Source organism: Poecilia mexicana, unplaced genomic scaffold (genome assembly GCF_051168715.1).
Source record: "Poecilia mexicana isolate PSO_F unplaced genomic scaffold, ASM5116871v1 scaffold_23, whole genome shotgun sequence".
NCBI lineage: Eukaryota > Metazoa > Chordata > Actinopteri > Cyprinodontiformes > Poeciliidae > Poecilia > Poecilia mexicana.
The window spans coordinates 4,143,446-4,163,530 of NW_028263392.1; the positions used below are offsets into that span (position 1 = coordinate 4,143,446).

General features: G+C 39.0%; 2 protein-coding genes across 8 annotated transcripts in view; one reads left to right on the forward strand and one right to left on the reverse strand.

Moving 5' to 3' along the window:
• irag2 (inositol 1,4,5-triphosphate receptor associated 2) overlaps positions 1-11,791 on the reverse strand; it is a 31,100-nt gene extending 19,309 nt beyond the window's left edge. For all 7 annotated transcript variants that reach the window (XM_088003127.1, XM_088003126.1, XM_088003128.1 and 4 more), the window contains exons 1-18: positions 11,684-11,791; positions 9,849-10,558; positions 8,570-8,686; positions 6,995-7,175; positions 6,300-6,361; positions 6,133-6,208; positions 5,858-6,016; positions 5,648-5,765; positions 5,330-5,380; positions 5,138-5,215; positions 4,901-4,957; positions 4,300-4,359; positions 3,948-4,012; positions 3,740-3,833; positions 3,422-3,568; positions 2,929-3,030; positions 1,706-1,857; positions 165-279 (exon numbers count right to left, since the gene is read on the reverse strand). In XM_088003127.1, coding sequence (XP_087859253.1) covers positions 165-279; positions 1,706-1,857; positions 2,929-3,030; positions 3,422-3,568; positions 3,740-3,833; positions 3,948-4,012; positions 4,300-4,359; positions 4,901-4,957; positions 5,138-5,215; positions 5,330-5,380; positions 5,648-5,765; positions 5,858-6,016; positions 6,133-6,208; positions 6,300-6,361; positions 6,995-7,175; positions 8,570-8,686; positions 9,849-10,512 — 2,298 coding nt within the window. In that variant the 5' untranslated portion in view covers positions 10,513-10,558; positions 11,684-11,791. The remainder of the gene's footprint in view (positions 1-164; positions 280-1,705; positions 1,858-2,928; positions 3,031-3,421; positions 3,569-3,739; positions 3,834-3,947; positions 4,013-4,299; positions 4,360-4,900; positions 4,958-5,137; positions 5,216-5,329; positions 5,381-5,647; positions 5,766-5,857; positions 6,017-6,132; positions 6,209-6,299; positions 6,362-6,994; positions 7,176-8,569; positions 8,687-9,848; positions 10,559-11,683) is intronic.
• An 812-nt stretch (positions 11,792-12,603) lies between these two features.
• Positions 12,604-19,663, forward strand: bcat1 (branched chain amino acid transaminase 1). Its single transcript, XM_015006479.2, has 9 exons — positions 12,604-12,633; positions 14,706-14,900; positions 15,303-15,413; positions 15,558-15,677; positions 15,772-15,923; positions 16,045-16,187; positions 16,268-16,353; positions 16,516-16,656; positions 18,114-19,663. Exons 1-9 carry the CDS (start codon positions 12,604-12,606, stop codon positions 18,195-18,197), a joined length of 1,062 nt encoding a protein of 353 aa, XP_014861965.2. The 3' UTR covers positions 18,198-19,663.
• The last annotated feature ends 422 nt before the right edge of the window (positions 19,664-20,085 follow it).

Genomic DNA, 20,085 nt, shown 5'->3' on the forward strand with positions numbered 1-20,085 from the left:
CTCTGACAGGCCAAAGTGATAACTGTGTTGGCGTCACGGATTACGCATTTAAAGTACTAAAAACTGAAACGTAAACCAGTAAACACCTAGACTACATAACGTGTTGTCTGCTTTAACGTAATTAATCAATTGTACAATAACATCCCTCTTCCCTCCTCTCAGACCTCCTCCTCCTCTGGTGCAGGTGTTTGGCATGAGGCCTCTCTGCTGTCTTGAGATATCTTTAGCTGCTCCAGTTCCTCGCACAGCTGCCGCTTCTGGTTCTCCTGCTCCTGCACCCTGGAAGACAAAATCCCCCCAGTTAGATTCTTCCCAAGCAAATCGCAGCACAGGTGCGCAGAACTCCCAAAGCGTCTGGAAGTATCAGAATGAAAATGTATGCACACAAAGCTCCTGGATGAAAATAGACATATGATACCCAATCCGCAGGCCCATGCAGTGTCCCATTCTGTTGCCCAGGGTGACCAGCGCCAGTTCTCCCACTGGCACTGTATTGATTTCCTCACTTTATTTCTGTAGATGTAGCCTTTAATATTGCAGCCCACAGACTAAGATGTGACTTATGCTAGAGCCATGCCTCTGTCTTACAGGCTGTACCTGGACAGCCAATCCACTCTCCCTCTCTACTCTAATATCACACTGGCCTAGGCCTTTTATACATCTGAAGGGGATGGGTGTCTCCATAAACACACATCGAAACACACACAAGCTTGCAGCACATGGCAAATTCTCTCTATCTCTCTCTCTCGTGAGCGTGCGCACACACACACACACACACACACACACACACACACACACACACACACACACACACACACACACACACACACACACACACACACAAAGTCAGAGGGAAATCCAGGAATGGCCCAAACTTAGTGAGGTAAGCCTTTTGGGGTCGCTGTGGTCAGGATAATTAGCTGGTCTTCCTCTTTTCAGGAGGAAGACTGACTAGTCAACTGAGACAAAGAACAAGCAACAAAAAAGGGGATACTTTCATCTTAAAAACTTGTCTGCTGTTAGCTTTAACTTTTTCAAGAGAAGAATGAAGAACAGAGTTTCTACACTTTTTATGTTAAAGTTTTACACTTTTTCTGAGAAACTTTACCATGAATTTATGGACAAGATGTTTACTTATGCTAGACTTTAACTATGAAACATGCAAAGAAAAACAATAGACAGAGGGACGCATGGACGAGTGATGGACTGACAGATGGAAGAGAAATCAGAAGGACAAAAAGATGAGCAGATTGACTAGTGGGCAGAGGAACACAGATAAAAGGCTGTTTAGCTGTATCAGCTGGATTGTTGGAGAGAAACTAATCAGGGGACTGACAGACTGATCAACAGATGGACAAAAACAGACGGATGAACAAATGGACAAGAGGACAAATGGACAACCTGACAATAGGATGTCAGTTGACAGTTTTAGGGTTGCTTAAACTTCAAAAATGATCCAATTTAAAATGATCTATTTTTAAAAAGTACTCTACATTTTGAATAGTTGCTGTTGGTAAATAAAAAAATGTTTTAGGGTCCTTATAGTCTCTGCCAGTCAGTACTGAAAAAGTTATAATTCTAGCTCCGCCTACTAGAAACTGATTCATCCAATAAGATCACTCTAAACCCAACATCCTATGTTCTCATACCAAATGTCCACAAATTCCTCCCATCCAGTCAGATCAGACAATCAGAATGCACTCACCTGACTGAAAGGTGGAGGATCTCAGTGCGGGATCTCCTCATGTTGCTGGCCATTTTGATCAGCTCCTTTTCTAATGAGTCAGTGTACTGAGCCAGCTGGTCCAAGCCGACAGCCCAGTCTGCCCTCCTGGCATCGAGCTCAGCCTGCACAGTCTGCAGGCGGACAACGCAAAGGGGTCACCGTCTCTCCAATGGATGAAACGCTACAGGGTGAGCAACCTGTAGCATCTTGTTTTAAAAATACTCATTTTCCCTGCCGTACTGAAATGCCACAACATAAAACTAGCTTGTACCGCTTTCACCTCAGGTGCACTAAAGCTTTCTGTCTCATTGGGGATGCTTTTTGCTGTTTGACAGTAGAAGGCTAATAAATGCAGAGTGGCAGCAACACAGAAGAAGAAAAAATAAAACACAGTGAGGAAGGGAGGAGGGGAGTGGGTTGTGATCATGGTACAACACTGACTAAGCAGCACTGCTTGGATGGAGCCTGTTACATAGTTATATAAGTGAGATCTCCAGAGAGGAGAAATATTGTGTGGGAAGCAGAGAGAGAGGGAGAAGGAAAGAGAGAGAGCAGATACAGCGATGTGAGGAAGATGGAGAACACAGAACTTTGTGACTCATGTTAGGTATGAAAATAGCTTGTTGCAGATTTAAAGGCAAAAACATGTAGACTTTTATAAAGTATTTCACCAAAAGCTTTAGCTATACACAAAGTTTCTTATTTAGCTTTGTTTGGGTATCGAGATTTTGTAAGTGGTCAATTCAGAAATAGATATTCAGAAATTTTTATATTTGTGAACTCCTTTCGTGTCAATCATTTATTTAAGACATTTTTTACCGGCGAGCGAAAAAAAACAACACTGATTTATTTAATCATAAAATTGACAAAAATCAACCATTTTAGGATGTGTGAGATTGAGAGATCCACCTAGACTGAATTAAAACTCAAAATCACATGAAGCAGCTACCACTTCTGTATTTTCTTCTACTTTGATGTATGAAAGAAAACAGTCTAAGCTTTTCATAGATACAAGTCAAAACTACAAGCCACTACCACTATCTCGCAAATTGATATATAAAAGAGGCCAGCAACATTAAAGCCTACATGGCTTAAATGAAATTGAACAATAACGTAAACGACAATGCCACACAATATTAGTAAACTACTCAATCTAAGAGAGCCATAGTTAAGATTTTTAAATTAATTGGAGAGCATCTAACCTGAAGATCAGGGTCACTGTTGCTGTTTGACTTTGTGTGGTTATCCATCATGTTTTGAACTGTAGATAAGACGCAGGTGGCTTCTTCTTTGAAATCTCTTTTCTGGGAAACAAAGACAGAGCATACTATCAAAGCTAAGGAAGTATAATAAAGGTAAAAGACACAAGTACTGACCTTCTTGAAATACTGCTCTAAACCTAACCTATCATTATACCATCTCTAGTCTTTTGCTCTTTGGCAATGCACCACAGTTTTCAAGCACAGGTTTCAGATGGCAGTCATGTCTTTCTACACCTATAGAAACACCATAAAGAGACTTTTAAAATAACAAAAGCTATCCACCGTTGTATCTAAATACAATTAATTGCCAGTGAAAATACAACAAATGCAACAGGATGCTGTGCTCAAACTGGATGGGTTCTGGCTATTCAATATTCAAACAGATTTATCAGAAGTTCAGGTCATGGTTTCAAATGTAATCATACTCAATTACCAGTTTGTTTAAGAGACTCTTGTACTCCACAGCTACATGTTCAGTGTTGGGTCCCTGCAACATCAGCAACACCTCTCTGTCCAGCGTCTCGTCCAGCGAAGAGGCGGTGGTCATTGTAGTGGACAAATAGTTCACTCCAGCAGAAGTCTGGAAGCATAAGTGATTTTTTAAAATCAATTAGCAAAAGGCCTTGTGCATCACTTTGTATAAGACTGAGTGGTGAAGAATCAAGTCCTTTCTTGTACAAAATGTTTTCACTGAACACTTAAATTATACAATGAAAGCTGAGCAAAATAGAGAGAGTGGAGGGGTGCTGACCTCCAGTGGTGACTGTGCCAGAGCCAGTTCTGTCTGTAGGGATCCCAGACTGCTCTGGTTTAATCTGTAAGCCACTGACAAAGCCATACTAGCCCTGTGAGGCAGACAGGGTAATGGGTTTAGGGAAAAAATTAAATAAAACAATTACGTTCTTCCTCTGAAAAAAGGAGCCGTTTTTTTTTTTAACGAGATGACTTGAAATACTTACCCAGCGAGATCTGGAAGAATCATCTGTATTTGGGTCTCAAGCTTGTTTTTATCCTTCCTCAGCAGCTGGATTAGAGAAAATGAGAGGCAACAATATAATTTCAAAAGAGAGCGAGTGATTTAGTAAATGACAAGTTCATTACTGGGCATAAATGCTTTAAATGACAAATATTTAATTTAATTCAACAAATGTTATAATTTTTTGGGATAATTCCTTGTCTTCAGTCTGACTTTATAACAAATTAGGCATGGATGAGAGTCATCAGTTGACTTTAACTCAATGGCAGGGGAAAGTAAAATAAACATTTTAGTACATATATAACTCATAATGTGATGCATGTTACCAGACTGACCTCTGTGATGGCAGAATATTCCTCGACTGCTGCCTTCAGCTCATTTATCTGTCTGTTCTTCTGCAGGAAGTAAGTGGTACAGGTTTGAGGTTTGTAAAAATGTGAAAACTGCCACTGGTCATTTTACTGGGATTTCATTTGAGAGACCAACGCAAAGCAGTGCATAATTGTGAAAAGGAAAAAAAAGTGACATGGTTTCCAATTCTTTCCAAAAGAAAATCCAAAAACTTGGAGAGAATAGTTTATAGATCGATCTTTCACCATAATAAAAGCTACAAATGTTTTCTGATGTGTCCTTACTAAAATATTTACACAAGTTTTCTTTAAATCAGAGAAAACGGAACATAAATCCACAATAAACAGATTTAGATTTTTTTAATAATCTAAAATCTATTGGAAATCTAGAAATGTTAACACATTAAAAATGCTATATTATTTCATGTTGTCACTTTTTAAAATCTAAATAAAATGCAAAATTTGAGGCTGAGATTTAAAAGGTTTTAAACTTCTTGCAATGCACCTGATTTTAGATTTATTGGTAAAAAATGACTGCACTGATTAATAGCAGCTTTAGAACAGTACACTTGACAAGTTAACTCACCTCCACAATAATAGATTCTTTTTCACCAATGACGGCATCAAAGGAGTGGTTTTGCAGCTGGATAAAGGTCCAAAAACATAAATGTGGATCACTATTATTATGCAAAGATACTTTTAAAAGTTCACAATTTATGTTAAATGACTGAATATATGTTATAGAAAACTGTCTCAGAAGAATCCAACCAAGCAGTGGTGCATAATGGGGGTATCAGGAATAAAAGACAAGTGGTAGAAATACCTGAAGGTCAGCGTTAAAGTCACACAGCTCCCTTATTTTGTTCTGGAGCTCGTCTGTCTCCATGGTGATCTTAAAGTTCTAGAAAATCAATCAGTCAGACGTTTGAACAAATAGTCAGCTCTGTTCGGATTGGACCACGTTATTAGTATTTTCAATAATTATGTCTGTTAAGTGAGGTTATTTACTCAGTACCTCTTCCTGAAGGGATGCAATCTGGGCAATCAGGCTCTGATTTTCTCTCTCCTAGGAAAAAAATAAATATCCATACATAACTGCATGCCATGCAGTTTTCTTACATTTTGAAACCTCAGACTAAATATTTATGTAAATCAAGTCTGATGACATAATATTTATAATCTGTAATGGAAAAAAAATAACTAGTGATGTGCTAAGAAACTAACACCAGGGCTTTAATTAAACTCAAACCATAAAGCTTTGTAATTTCAGAACAGATTGCACCATCAAGTAACACCAAAGATGTCTTCTTCAGCCTCAAGATGCATGACTAACCATACGCTTGCTGTGTGCCGAGGCGCGAGCTCTCCCTTCTTCTGTACAGCTCAATGTTGCCTTCATCTCTTCCACCTCTTCTTTCAGCATCTTCTCCTTCTGTGTAAGCTGTTGGTTTCTGTCGTAAAATAAGAAGGGCGAATAAGGCCAAAATAAGCTGCTTCAGTAGGACAGCAATTCACTTTTGTGAGAGAATTAGGAGAACCTTACAGCCTGGCTTGATTGCGTAGGTCCTCGTTTTCCTCTGCCAGTTTCTGGTTGCTCTCCTCCATGCTCTCCACCACCTGCTTCAGCTTTCGTACCTCTTCCTGAAGCTTTTGGTTGCTCATTTGAAGATCAGCAACACAATATACCAGCTCTGATGTTTCACTGGGAAGGGGAAATGAAAAACACAAACACTCGTCTGTGAATAATACCCTATATGCAAAATACTGGATGTCGCATATAAAACAAAAAAACTTGGCGGACTTGTAACTTTGACTTACAATTCCACTCTAGATGCCTCTCCACCAAAGGCCTCCAAGCTTCCCGATGTCATATTTAGCAACATAGACCTTCGGGCTGCAAAACACACAAACAAAAACCAATAGTCTCTACGTGTTGACTACAAGTTGCATCTACAGGTCAGATGGGTGGTTAAATGAATATTCACCAGAGGCACTATCTTTGAGTTTAACTGAGTCTTCCTGGATGTTGTTCTCTGCTGAGACTTCTCTGTGATAGAAAAAAAAAATCAAAGTGAACTCATTTTTAACAGTCATTTATTATAAAACAGTTTCAAAGGTCCCAAAATAAACTGAAAGAGCAGCAAGGAGTTTAAGAAATGCAAAATGCTTTGGGTGAGTAATCCACTGACGTCTCTACTTTGGTTACGTTTGTCTAAAAGGGAAGAGATGTTTGCCCCCATGTATGGCACCATGTTCAAAGCAAAAAGAGAAAGATTTCAGCATAATGCCTCAAAGTAACTTTGAGGGACTGTGGTGGAGGATAAATTTGACTTATTTTGCAGGTTCAAGACCCTGGAATCTTGCAATCAGTGAGTCAATCATGAACTCTTCAGAATACCAGAGCATTAAAAAGTTAATTTATTTGTATCACAACTAAAGCTAAGCCAAGACTACTGCTGCTGCTGGCTAGATTAGTGAACACTGCAGTAAATACAGTAGCTTAAAAGGAAATGATCAAGGTATTGCAATGGCCTAGTCCAATTCTAGACAATTTCAAATTGCACAAAAACCACAAAAGCCAAAAACCGCTAAATATAAAGAAACTGATGTAAATGAACCAAAACTGACAATAGGCATACAGAAACGGACTACTTAAAGTAAAACCACATTTTCCCAGTACCTGCTATTGCGGCAGTCATCTATCCACTCCTTCATGACAGCGTGGTAGGTGTCCAGATCAATGGACACGTCTTTACGTTCTGGGTCCAGCATGTTGCAAAGTTCCTCCAGTCCACTGTCTTCGGAGCTTCGACTGGTTGTGTGACGCAGGTAGTTGACAATATGAGACACGTACACTTTACCTAGAGTGTGAAAGCGTGACCAAGTTTAAGGAGAGAGCCGTCTTTGACAACTCCAACACAGTCGATTGAAAGCACTGATGTTTGAATTCTGTAACATTTTTATCTCTCACAACAAACCACCAGTTTCAATCTGCTGGTTTTCTAGGTTTTGACAGTGATCGTGTCCACTTTGGCACCCAGTGCTGCTTTAATGGAAACAAAAGCAGTTACCATAGTGATAGTGAACCTTTTTCAACTACTGGGTTTATAAAAGATTTCTCACTCCAGGCTAAAACTAAGCTTGTGGTTACATAAACAGTAACCTATCAAAATTTTCTATTTAAAAAAAAAAAAATAGACCAACGACAGAGGAGTTCAACCTCTTTCCTTTCACTTACTCCAACAGTTAAGCTGAAAGTGATTCATATTCCTAAATTTAAAAGTATTTTTACTCATCCACAAAGATAGATTCTAATAGGAAATGAGGAGTCTCTTAAAAACGTAATTTAAAACAGTTTTACATGAGTTTATACAAGTTTATTTACAAAAGATTTGCATCTAGGATTTTCACTCTTCTCAATCAAGGAAACATGTCACATTGTCCTTACAGTAGTCCAACTTTTCTTCTGTTAAGCATTTTGTGTACTTTCTTTGGAAATTTGAACATTTTACTTCTTGCCATCATCTCAGTCTTTATCTCCCTCCACAGATAAGGTTTGCACTCTAGATGGGCTCTAACAGGGGTATGAATAATATTCTAAAATATAGTTGCAATGTAGTTAACGTACAAATGTCTTCAAGTACCATTTATGCCAACTTAATGGTTAAAAAAAAAAATTATGTCAAAATTTCATGTTTCTTTTCTGCTGATGAACCATTAAGATGTGTGGATGAGATTCATTGTTTTGGAAATCAAACCACTGTACAGTTTATGTGAGTAAAGACAGCAGGAGAGAATAAAACAGATGTGGGGTATTAGCATAATCCATAAGATATCTGCAAAGCTCAATTATTGAATTTTTTCATAGTTCCTCCGTATTTAGAACTAGCTCTTGTTAGCAACTGACTGGCACAATACGACTCATCTTCATCAAGGTGCGACGTATTCTGCATACCTTGGTAACAAGCGGTTATTTAAAGGTACTGCTGTCTTTCCATCAACTCATTCCTGTCTGTCCATTCGCTTCTGATATCAACAAGGCATTTTTTCCAACAGTCGTTCATCTGATTTTTTCTCTATTTGTACAGAAAAACACCTATATGTTATAACCCCAGTAGATCTCTGCTTTCTGAATAGTCAGACCAGCAGCAGCAAATTACTTATATGCAATATGCATTCTAAAAACAGTCATTTTGTTTGACAGAAGACCCAGCAAACACAGCCCATGTGAGTGTACGTGTGTGAGCGGGCGTACCTCTGCGCTGGGTGTCACAAGCATGAAATATGGTATCGAGCAGATTCTCTTCGCAGATGAGGCTGATTTCTGCCATGTTTCTTCCATTTTCAGAGTTAATCGACATTCCTGAAAGAGCTTGAGTACAACACACACCAGACAGAGTGTCCTGAATTATGCAGCGCGGCAGGCACATGATTTCCCTTTAGGCACAGTAGCAAATAACAGTACAATGACCAAACACAGTTTCTGTTAAATTTCACCAAAAAAAGTACAGAGGTGGAGGATTGGTAATTACTTATTTACTTAAAAGAAAATATTAAAATTAAATATCTAGATGATGAACTGTAACTGGATCATTTCTTCCTAATATCTCGTAAAAGAATTTTCATGTCAAATAAAGTGATTGGTGCTAGTTTTGTCGTTGATAATCATTTAAAATTTAAAATTACACAAAACAAAAATAGGCTTCTGCTTCAAGGTCAGTCAATCAAAAAGTCCAGCAGTGAGTTACCAAACACTTTCCACTTCACCCTAATAAAAACCTGAACGAGAATAAAATAATCTTGTGAAGTTTAGACGTTCACATCAACAGGGGAAAGGTTGTAGAAGTCAAAGCTGCCACAGGCTCCTAATCCCCACCTTGTTTTCATATTTATTTACATGCAGTTATCACTCTATAAAAATAATCAAGCTTCACTTTGCATGTTAAAGATGAAGGGAACAGTGAGGTAGAATTATTTTACCTTCTTTACGGCATTCATTTGTTTTCTGAAGTCAAAAGAGGCTAACTTTATTGTAATCTCCTTTGTTCACATTATAAGAGCTGGGCTGTATTTTAAGATTAATATGGAGATTCATATTACTAAAATGCTTTTAACAAGGAGATGCTAAAACTTTCTGCTATGTCTAGAGATACTTAAAAAGCATTTGTGGTTTAGAAATAATTTGAATATTGGTTAGAACTACAAACCAACCCAAACTAACTTTCCTAAGAGAAACTACATTTGTAGTTCACTTTTACTGCTATATTAGTTGGCTTTGCCAAATCCATTTTAGTTTTATGGTCTGTTAGAGTGAAACTTAATACTTTTGTGTGCAATTTAGATCCACAAATGTGACAGTTTCCTCCCCCCCTGCAAAAGATACATCTTGAAAAAGAATATATCACTTTGGGCAAATTAGTACTCATAATAACTAATTATTATAAGGATGTTTAAAAAAAACCCAAGGTAACAAACAATTCTTAGTTTCTGAAAGCCAGACGAATCTACTTTGGCACTCAGACTCTGCCCCCTACCTCCATCTCCCATGGAAAGTCTTTTCACAACCAGTGCGGGGTAGGGCAGCTCACACTCTGCCGAGTTCGCTGCGTCTGCAGAGCAGAAGTTCACGTTGTAGGAGAGGATGCTGTTCCTCGACGTGAAAGTGCGGGACAGAGGAGGACTCAAGCTCAAGCTCTGGTTGTCGCTCTCAGACTGCGCCGGGTTTGGCCCTCGGGTGAACGTGAAATAAGGGGAGTCCCTGGACTGGCCTGTGGGTGTTGAACAATACCTCTGCCATGTCCTCACATGTTTTAAATCACTCCCATCAGCACCTCTCATCTCTCCCAGAGTGCTTGTGATTGTGTATGTGACATTAGCTGGTGTGGATGGATTGCATTTGGGAGATGAAAGGGGTACGTAGGAACCAAGGCCACTGCTGTGGGAGCTTGGCATCCCCATCCCTTTAACCCTTTCCTCCTCGTCTCTGAGGACGGCTCCTTTCTTCAGGATGGCTTCCAGGTTGTGCCTGAGGCCGGACTGAGGGCTGTCGTAACTGCTGGAAGAGAGTTTAGGGATCTGGAAGGGTGAATTGGGTTCCCTGTCACCACGCCACTGGATGGTCTGAAGCTTGCGGCAAATGCTGTCCACGGGGTTGTGCCGACGTGAAGGATGAGGCGTGCAATAGTCCACGTTGCTCATGGTTTGGGGGAAGTGCTGAATTCCTTACTATAGGAGAGGGTGAGGTCTGGGGGATAGAAAAAAAAATATTTATGCAAAAGTATTCATGCAGTTTGAACTTTTACATTTTGTCACATTTACAACCCAATTTTACACCAAACATTAGTGTAATCTGTGTGAGGAAATGTTACCAGATGTTTACAGTAACATGTGAATCTGACAGAGATTACTTTATGTTACTCGTTTTTTTCTTACACATTTTAAAGAGGACAAACAAGATGGCCTCGCGACAGGTCGAGATCAAATGTATCATTTTACAGTATCTGGTAAAGGTTGACTACAATGAACAAATGACTGTGCCATTGACTAAGGCCATTAATTAGTTTTAATCATGGTTAACTTCCTGTTAGCCTGGTCTGGATAAGGCTAGTTACAAATCGCCATGGTAACTTACGTGCTACTGGTTTTTTAGAATTAGCTTCTTCCCGGCTTCAGTGCAATTTTAAAAGCAAACTAGTTAAACCTTTGTCTAATATTATCCACCTGACTACTTTCTTCAGTTGTATTAGAATTAACTGTTCCACTTGTGTTAGTTGTTCTTCCTGGCTATAATATTCCAATTAAGAAATACAAGTTTATACAATCCTCAAACTGCCAAAGCCTCTGAACTCAGAGGTCTCCTTTTTGAGTTGTCGTGCTTCCTGGATTGTTAATTTAACAAGAGATGTTCAAGGATGTAGTTACACGGGATAAACTGTAGATTTAAAATGACAGGTGTCAGAAGCACACAGAGCAGAGGAGAAAATTGGTCGAGATAACATAATAATGGAAGCCAAAATTAAAAGTTGTTAACCCTGGCAAGCTCCCAGGGATGTTTCTTTTGTCCTCCTGGTCAAATATGTAAAGCAGGTGCGCAAACCTGCTAATTAATTGACCTGAATTTGTTATTTCACTGCTATTTTTCCTTGCAATGTAAATGTATGTTTGTTTTTTAAAAAAAGAGCTTTAATTCAATAGCATTAAAACGGCAATATAAGCGTCTCACTAATAAGCAAAACCTATTTTCTAAAGTTATTTTTTTCTCATTTTCGCCGAAATGTAACCAGACATTTAAAAACATATACCTCAAAATAAAGACTGCATGCCTGATTCTTCAATTTATGCGAAAATGTAAGTATATGTATTATTTTACCTTTGTTGTCTCTTCCGAGCAAATATCAACGGAGGAATAATGAAATGTTTGGCGAACTGTCCACACAGACAAATCGAGCACGCGCACAAGCAGCTCGAGACTGTCAGAACTAAAACCTGCTTCAGAATATGAGTCAGCAGCTCCTCCTTGCGGTACGACTGAGACATTACACCCAAGGAAACGCTAAGATTTGGATAATGGGATGTATCTGAGATGAAACTAACATTTTCGTCCGGTTTTACCAACAGTTTTTCCTTAGGCATTTGAAGTATGTCAGATTAAAACGTATGACTTCCCTAAACCTCACTAATAACCCCCAGGGTGTTGGTGTGATGAAGTATGTCAGAGTTGGTAAATTTGTTTCTGAATGTATACATCACAACGATGACACTGCTTCCCCTCGAGGAACCAGTAAGCTGTTTAACGTCAAGGTGCACAGTGTTTCATTTCATCACCACGCCTAAGGCTGGGACAGATCTCCTCATCTTAAGGTAAATTAAAAACATCTTAACTTAAGCTAGATACACTTTTGACTGGATTGTCTGTGAGATAAAATAAATAAAAGTCGGAGTTCCTTTTCTGAAATAAGGACAAGTATGTTTGTTTATATTGGAAACCAAGATGTGCCATTTGTTTTTCTTATCACATTTGTGTAACTTCTGCTTACATTTGCATTTAGCCATGGCTACGTTTTGACTATCAATATGGAATATCAAACATATAGCAGAATGCTTCCAGTTCTCATAATTGCTTCAGAATAAAAAGACTGTGAAGGAAAAATATTTATCCACCTGTAACCCTAAATGGCCTCATACAGCTATTAGGGGGCTCCAACTTTGAGATACTTGTGAAGTGGTAATATTTCGGCATTTCATTCTTGCTAAGACTGTTAATGTTTCTTTCAGACAATAAACTACACCATGGCTGGCAGCAGTATTAGCAGCTTTAAGGTAAAGAAGTCTGCTTTGATGGTTCAGAGAAAGTGATTTTAGTAAAGAACTAAATCCTATTATAACTATGAACTTAGCTCACTTACCCTCAGTAGTAGCTCCAGGTATTGCATCTTCATGGTTCCCTGACTCCTTCACACTCAAAAGTCTCCCTTGTTGACCAACATGGAAGTTATTACAGCACCACTGCTTGCCCTCATGTTGCCCAAAGCAGCCCTGAAAAGGATTTAAGAGCCACTGTCTTCCTATTGTGACAACAAGCAGATAAAAAGATAATCCGAATATATGAACCTCTAAGCAGACTGCAAACAGAAGACTCGAGCCTCTTTTTTAAGCATGTGATTCAGCTTTCGGCTTCATGTTCATCACAATAAATGCCCATTCTTTCACAGGTGAGGAGTGTGTTTCCATTGTTGCCCATGTCCTCCTGTTGCTCCTCTGCAACCTGCTCAGCAGAATCCACTTTCCCAGCTCACGCTAAGTCGCTGGAGCTTTGCATGTTTTCTGACCCTGAACGTCTGAGCGGGAGACAGCAGGCTCAGGTGGAGATTAGACATGTGCAGACACTCACGGAGACATGCTCTCCCAAGGAGAAGCGTTGGCTTCGGTTTTGGGTGTTTGCTTCACGGCCTTTAGAGCTACACAAGATACTGAATCAAAATCTTGAATGCAGTTTCAGTGTGTGCAATATTGCAACCATAAGGGAGTGATTGAATCCAATGTTTAGCTATAATATTTCAAACTCTGCTTACTGAGTAGACCAGTTGAATGGACATTTAGCAACCTTTATGCCAACACCTGATATAGATCTCAAATACCAAAATGTTAGACCTCAAGTACTCTTTTAATAGTCCTTCAGTACTTTGCCTAAGAGTTTGTACTTTGTAAATACAACCCCCAAACCTTTTAAATGTCACTTCAGTCCTTCTTACACACTCAAGATACTCATCAAAGGTAATAATTATAGCTACATAATCCTGGCCAAACTCTGACTGGACTGTGAGTGATAATAGCGGTGATAGATTAGCTCTCATGTGGAAGCGTAAAGCTCTGTTAATGGCCTGCTGTGGCCTTGCAGTATTGGACTGATTGTTGTGAAGTGCAACAGTCAATTTATTTAAGTATATCTGAAGGAACATGATAACTGTGAGGCAACTAATTGTAAAGCAGAAACGGTTTGGAAAGACACCGGCAGTATGCTCACTGATTCCTTACAAGTGCTGTACTTTACTGTAATCTGGGATTAGGATGCAAGGAACCTCCTGCACCAGGAGGGAGAAGATGAAGGGCCGGCCTAATCCCAACAGATAGCTGATGCCTGGCCAACTGGAGGTGTCTCTTTCAAAGAGGGATCATTGGATTCAGTCTTGGAAAACAGCAGGAAACCGCAACAATCCCTCTTATCCTTTTGTCTGTACTGCAGAAGAAACATTTGCAGTTTTGCTCCTCAATTCCAAAAGACCCGAAAAAGGAAACAAATGCAACACTCTCAGTGAGAAAATTCAATTCATCTGAAGTCTGGCAACTCCAGTTGTTGCATTTTTGTTGTATCATTCCCCATACTCCATATGTGCCTATGGGCTGGTGTGTTCAGGGCAATGGCTATTGGTAGTTTTCTTCTACAGAAGAAGACCTACAACAGGAATACCTTCTTTCCTATATTTGCTTCTTGTTGTTGACACAACTTTAGTGAGGAGCGTGGAGAAGGAACAAAATGACAATTGCAGTTAAATGTCGATAAGACCAAAGAAACGGTGGCCCCTTTCAGCCGCACAAAGACATACGGTTGGATCTCCATCTCAGGAGCCGATGTGGTGCTAGTCAAATCATACAAATGCATTGGTGCTACCCTGGGCTGAAAGTTGTAGTTGACCACAAACAACTGAGGTACATTCCAAAAAAGACAACACTTTCCATCACCAGTGACCAAGTCCATATTCAAGCCAGTGGTGTGGTGGGGTGCCTCAACGAAGCTGAGGGACTCTGACAGACTCAATAACCAGGAAGATAACTGGAAATAATTGATAGTGTAGCTTTGTCTTTTTCTCTGTTAATTCTTACTGCTCCATTAGGCAGCAGACCTCGTCGTCCAGCTCTCTACCAGTCTGAAGACGAAGCCAGATGTTGTTGACTTTGGGACAGTCTTCACGGACCACATGCTGACCGTGGAGTGGAACGCCAATGATGGCTGGCAGACTCCCCTCATCAGGCCCTTTGGGGACCTTTCCCTTCACCCAGCCTGTTCAGCACTGCATTACGCCGTCGAGGTACGCAGCCTCGCAGAAGTATCCACGCTCATTGAACTATTTACATTTTTACCACCTTGGACAGAAATTTAACGTCCTTAACTTTCTGACAAGACAATAAGGTTAAACATACAATCAGAACCACAATGGAATAGTTTAGATGAATACATATCTGGTCCAATCCAGGTTCAAATCCAGTTGAGGATGTGCGAGAACACTTTAAAACTAATATCCTCCATTTGTGACGGAGACATTTGGCCTTTGCAAAAAAGAATGGACAGAAATGTCAACCTCTAACTGTGAAACATCTGAATACAAATTCAAAGACGAGTTCTTTTCTTGACCTGACTTTTTCTTGCTTACCCAATATGATGTTTCTGATTACATTTTAATCATTTTCAATATGGTCTTTCTTCTAATGAGCTGTTTGAAGGCCTGAAAGTGTACCGAGGTGATGACAAGCGCCTCCGCCTCTTCAGGCCCCTATTGAACATGGAGCGAATGTCAAAGTCTGCAGAGAGAGCTTGTCTACCTGTAAGATGGACAAAACAAGGAAACATTTTTATTTTGTAGCAGGTCAAAGGAAAAGGATGGCTGGTAGAGAATAAAAATATATCTCTGGCTCTTGTTTCTGTTTTGCTTTTCTTCTTCTTTTTTTTTTTTTTTTTTTTTTAAAAGGCCTTTGATCAATCAGAGTTGCTGGGGTGCATCAAGAGGCTGATAGAAATCGACCAGGACTGGGTGCCTCATTTAGGTCCAGCCTGTCTGTATATAAGACCAACATTTATCGGCACTGAGGTGAGCAGAAGTGTAGTTTCATCAAATTCCTTCCTGTCATAGATGCTCTCTAAAATCTAAACAGTGTGTTTCTGTGTTTTTGTTCCCACCGCAGCCTTCTCTAGGGGTTAAGAAACCTAACCGTGCCTTGCTGTATGTAATCATGTGTCAAGCCGGCTCTTACTTCAACACCGAGCTGTCTCTGTGGGCCGACCCAAAGTACACACGGGCCTGGAAAGGCGGAACTGGAGACTGCAAGATGGGAGGGTCGGTACGCGCAAACGGTGCTTTTGGTTTAAAATCCAGTTAATGCCTTACTTCTAAGCAGATTAAAGCACACTGAAGATAATTTTAGCTAAGCTACAGTAATTGTTTTGGATTTCTACAGGAACTATGGAGGGACTCTCTTTGCACAGCTTGAGGCGGGGAGTTATGGCTGTCAGCAGGTGCTGTGGCTGTACGGAGAGGACCACCAGATAACCGAAGGAGGAACCATGAATATCTTTCTGCACTGGATCAATGAGGACGGAGGTCAATGGACCTATACTTGACAGTACTCATATCTATGTTTTAACTTTCTGAAAGCTGAAATAACAGCTTATTTTGATTAGATGAGGAACTTGCAACGCCACCACTAGATGGCACCATTCTTCCAGGTGTCACCAGGCAGAGCATCCTGGACCTCGCCAGAAAATGGGTAAGAAATACCTTTAGTAGAGAATGGTGATTCAAAACCTTATTTACACTCTGATACCTAATTGGACAAAAAAAAAAGGTATTCAGTTAAATTTTAGAAGAGATGATAAACTTTAAAGGTCAGCATTCGGGTTTCCTGAATTCCTGCTGCTCTGCTTCGAAGGATGAGTTCAAAGTGTTGGAGCGATACCTGACGATGGGCCAGCTGTGCTCGGCTCTGAAGCAGCAGCGTCTTAAGGAGATGTTTGGCTCTGGCACTGCCTGCAGGGTCTGCCATATAGGAAGCATTGTGTACGAAGAAAAGGTAAGAAATTCACAAAACTCTTCTAGTGTAAAATAAGAGACCAGCTAGAGAAAAAAGCTAGGCCTTTAAGCTTCCCAGAGTTAGCACATGAGATGTCTTTTTATATGTACTGGGAGGACTTGATGAATCAGCTGAGCCAGAGTTTAGAAGAGAAACAGAAATTTCAGCTTCCAGGAAAGTTTCACTTTTCACAACAAAGCGATTGGTTTCAGTAGATGCTTGGTAAACACCGTTCAGACGTGTTCAGCTGCTCTCCATCTCTTGTTATTTTGCTTCAGTGTATCTCAACATTTTTATAACTTTGTTCTTGGTCAGAAATTTTGGACTCTGGCTGGTTTTTCCACACATTTCCAGCCGAATGTTTGTACCAGAGACATGTGGATGGGATGAGACTCTGCTACGGCCTTTGCTCTTTGCTCTGTTTTTATGCTCATTCATTATTTTGGACAACCTAATTGCAACGTGGTTAATGTTAGCATAGCAAATAACTTTTCCCTGACCAGTTTGTTTGGGATTCCCCCCCCCCCATAACTAGATGAAATTTGAAAGTGGCTTAATTTTTTTTCCCCCTACTTTTGTCCGACATTAAATTTTGATTAATGATCTCAAACAATAATTTGTGACAAAAAAAAGCAAAAATGGAAGAAACTTTGCGACAGACAAATCTTGTTTTACATTCATTTCTGTTCGCAAAGTTAAGAAACATGTTTGTCTAAAGAAAAAGAAAACAACAATGAATGAAAGTACGGAGAAGCTGTGAAAGTCAACAGATGTTACAAGCCAAGATTTGTTTTATATACAAAGTCATTTTATTCATTATTATTTAAGTCATTATTATTATTATTATTATTATTATTATTATTATTATTATTATTATTATTATTATTATTATTATTATTATTATTATTATTATTATTCTCAGTGGATAATGTACAAACCAGTCCCCTAACACCATCTAAGAACTGCATATAATAAAGTTTAATGTGTTAAAATAGAGCTAACCTATACAGATAGCATCAATAAGTCATAATGGGAGAAATATGTCCTAGTGTTTCTCACTTGACTTCAACAAATCTTTTATTTCCTTTTTTTTTTTTTTTTTGAGGTAAAGTAAGAGCTTTCACTCCAATTTTCTTTTGACCAGTTTTCCCAATAAGATCCTACATTTCCACTTGGCATATTCCCAAATAGTTTTTCCACAGAAAGATCTTCCATTTACAAATTACTAAAAAAAAAAAAAAAAATGTTCTCTGCTGTTCTGCACGACACATAATCACTTAAAATGTTGCCGCAACTCTGCGGAGAAAAAAAGAGAAATGCTTCCACAGGGTCTAATTGTGTGAGAAAAATACGTCTTAAAATTATGTATCTGCTTAACAACATTGGATAGGGTTGGTACTCCTAATTTTCTATCAATAAAATATGACTCAATATAATTCAAGCTTGTGTTTTTCCAGAATTTGCAGCTCCCCAATCAAGACAAGCACTCGTTATCTTCAAGGATTGCAACAGAACTGACAGATATACAGGTTAGTAGGTAAACACAAATGTCTCCTTTTATGTTACATGGTTTAGCTAACGGCGTTCAGTGACAGTAAGATTTAGCTGAGTAGCAAGAGGTAGAAAAAAAAAAATCCCCAAATTAAATAAAAAACATAAAATTTAATAATAAATATTGCAAATAAAAGGCAACCCCTAACAAATACCCCCTCTACCAAAAAAAAATTCAATTAACTTTTATCTCCATAATTGAATTGGCACGCAGTTATCCAAGTAGTTATTATGTAACTTAATGAGATAAAATCACAAAGTTGTTTTAAATAAACCTTCTTCGGTCCTTATTGATAAAACTTACTGTATGTGTGAACTTCCTCTAAGTGTATAATAAGTGAGGTATCCTGTAAGTAATTAAATAATGACTTAGTATAATCTTCTTAGCCAACAACAACAAACAAACAAACAGAAAAAAAACTCCCACTGACAGTCTACTTAGCGTTTCAGATTTAAACAGATTTCTAATAGCTTTTGGCCCAGTAGGGTTAATGAGTGCGCTAACTATTGCTGATCCTCTGTTATTGTATTGTGTAGTGAGCCTATTAGTTGGCATATAAGCTTTAATGTGATCATTATTTTATCACTTGTACTGAGGAAAAGCCCCCCAGGTTTCGAATCCTACACTCAATGGACACTAACTGTAATTTCAACATTGTGCCTAGTTATGGCTGACATGCAGCCAGGAAGATCCCCCAAGAATATCTCAGTGTAGTGATATTCCCAAGCCTGGTTAATTATGGACTCCAAACAAACCTTTGGGTGATGTCATCATGCAGACCTAGATATCCAGTAAACTGTAATTTTTGAAAGAGATTTCGTACTGTGTAGGCCATAACTTCTCACCGTCGCTCGCAAAAGTGTTCAGCATTTCCACCAGCCACGTTACAACCACAAGCTTCCGCGTATTTTACTTGGACTTTGTGACAACCCAACATAAAGTAGCGCGTGACAAGAGTAGAATGAAAACCTGTTTTTTTTTTTTTTTCTTTTCTTTGTTTTCAGTAAAAAATCTGAAACGAGTTGATATTGTGTGAAGAACTTCTGGAGAGAACGTGTCTTTAAAAACACATTTTTCGGTCTTCCCACGGATTCTAAATTGAATTTAGATCTGGCATGCTCTGATATATGAATACGCTTTCACTTTACTTTTGCTTTATTTTGGTTAAAATAACAATGTTGTTAACTCTTTCAAGTTAACGCAAAGAAAACAAAAACAAAATACTGCTTTACAAACCCGTATAATTTACCAAAAAAACGAGTAGGCTGAAGACGAGGCATAGGCTTGCATGATGTCAGGCAAAAATGTAATTGTAATGCGATTACGGAAAACTGCAATGACATCAGTTAACTCACATTTCTGTGAGTTTGTTCAACTTTGTGAAATGTCTCCAACTCTTTCCTCGATCAGATTGTGGGCGTTAAGGACAGTGGACACAATACATCTTGACTGAATACAAGGTTTCCGCCAGAAAACTTGCTAAGCCTGGCGGTTGGGGTGCTCGGCAGAGATTCATCCAGCAGCCCGCCATGTTTTTGAGTTAAAAAATGTTTAGAGTTGACAGGAAATTTGAAAACATCGCTTGGTAATTATGCGTTATTGGAAGATTGGAAGATTAATATCTGAACACCAACTATAAAGTCTTAAAAAATGCCAAAAAACTTAATGCTAAGCCTGGTGGGGGCACAAGTAAAGCCTGGTGGCCCACTAGGCTTATAATACACTGGGGGAAACCCCAAAATATGGTACAACTCCTTCTATGTCCACATAGTCCTTTGTGTCTGTCTATTGCATGTAATTCAGACAAAAACAAGGTTTTATTGTGGTTTTAGCATAACAAAATGTCATCCATTTATTATTATTCACTTTTATAAGAC

Coding starts and splice junctions, on each gene's coding strand:
- bcat1 (XM_015006479.2), top strand. CDS start 12,604: ATGGCTGGCAGCAGTATTAGCAGCTTTAAG. Junction 16,354..16,515: donor TGGACCTCGCCAGAAAATGG/GTAAGAAATACC, acceptor TCTGCTTCGAAG/GATGAGTTCAAAGTGTTGGA. Junction 16,657..18,113: donor GCATTGTGTACGAAGAAAAG/GTAAGAAATTCA, acceptor GTGTTTTTCCAG/AATTTGCAGCTCCCCAATCA.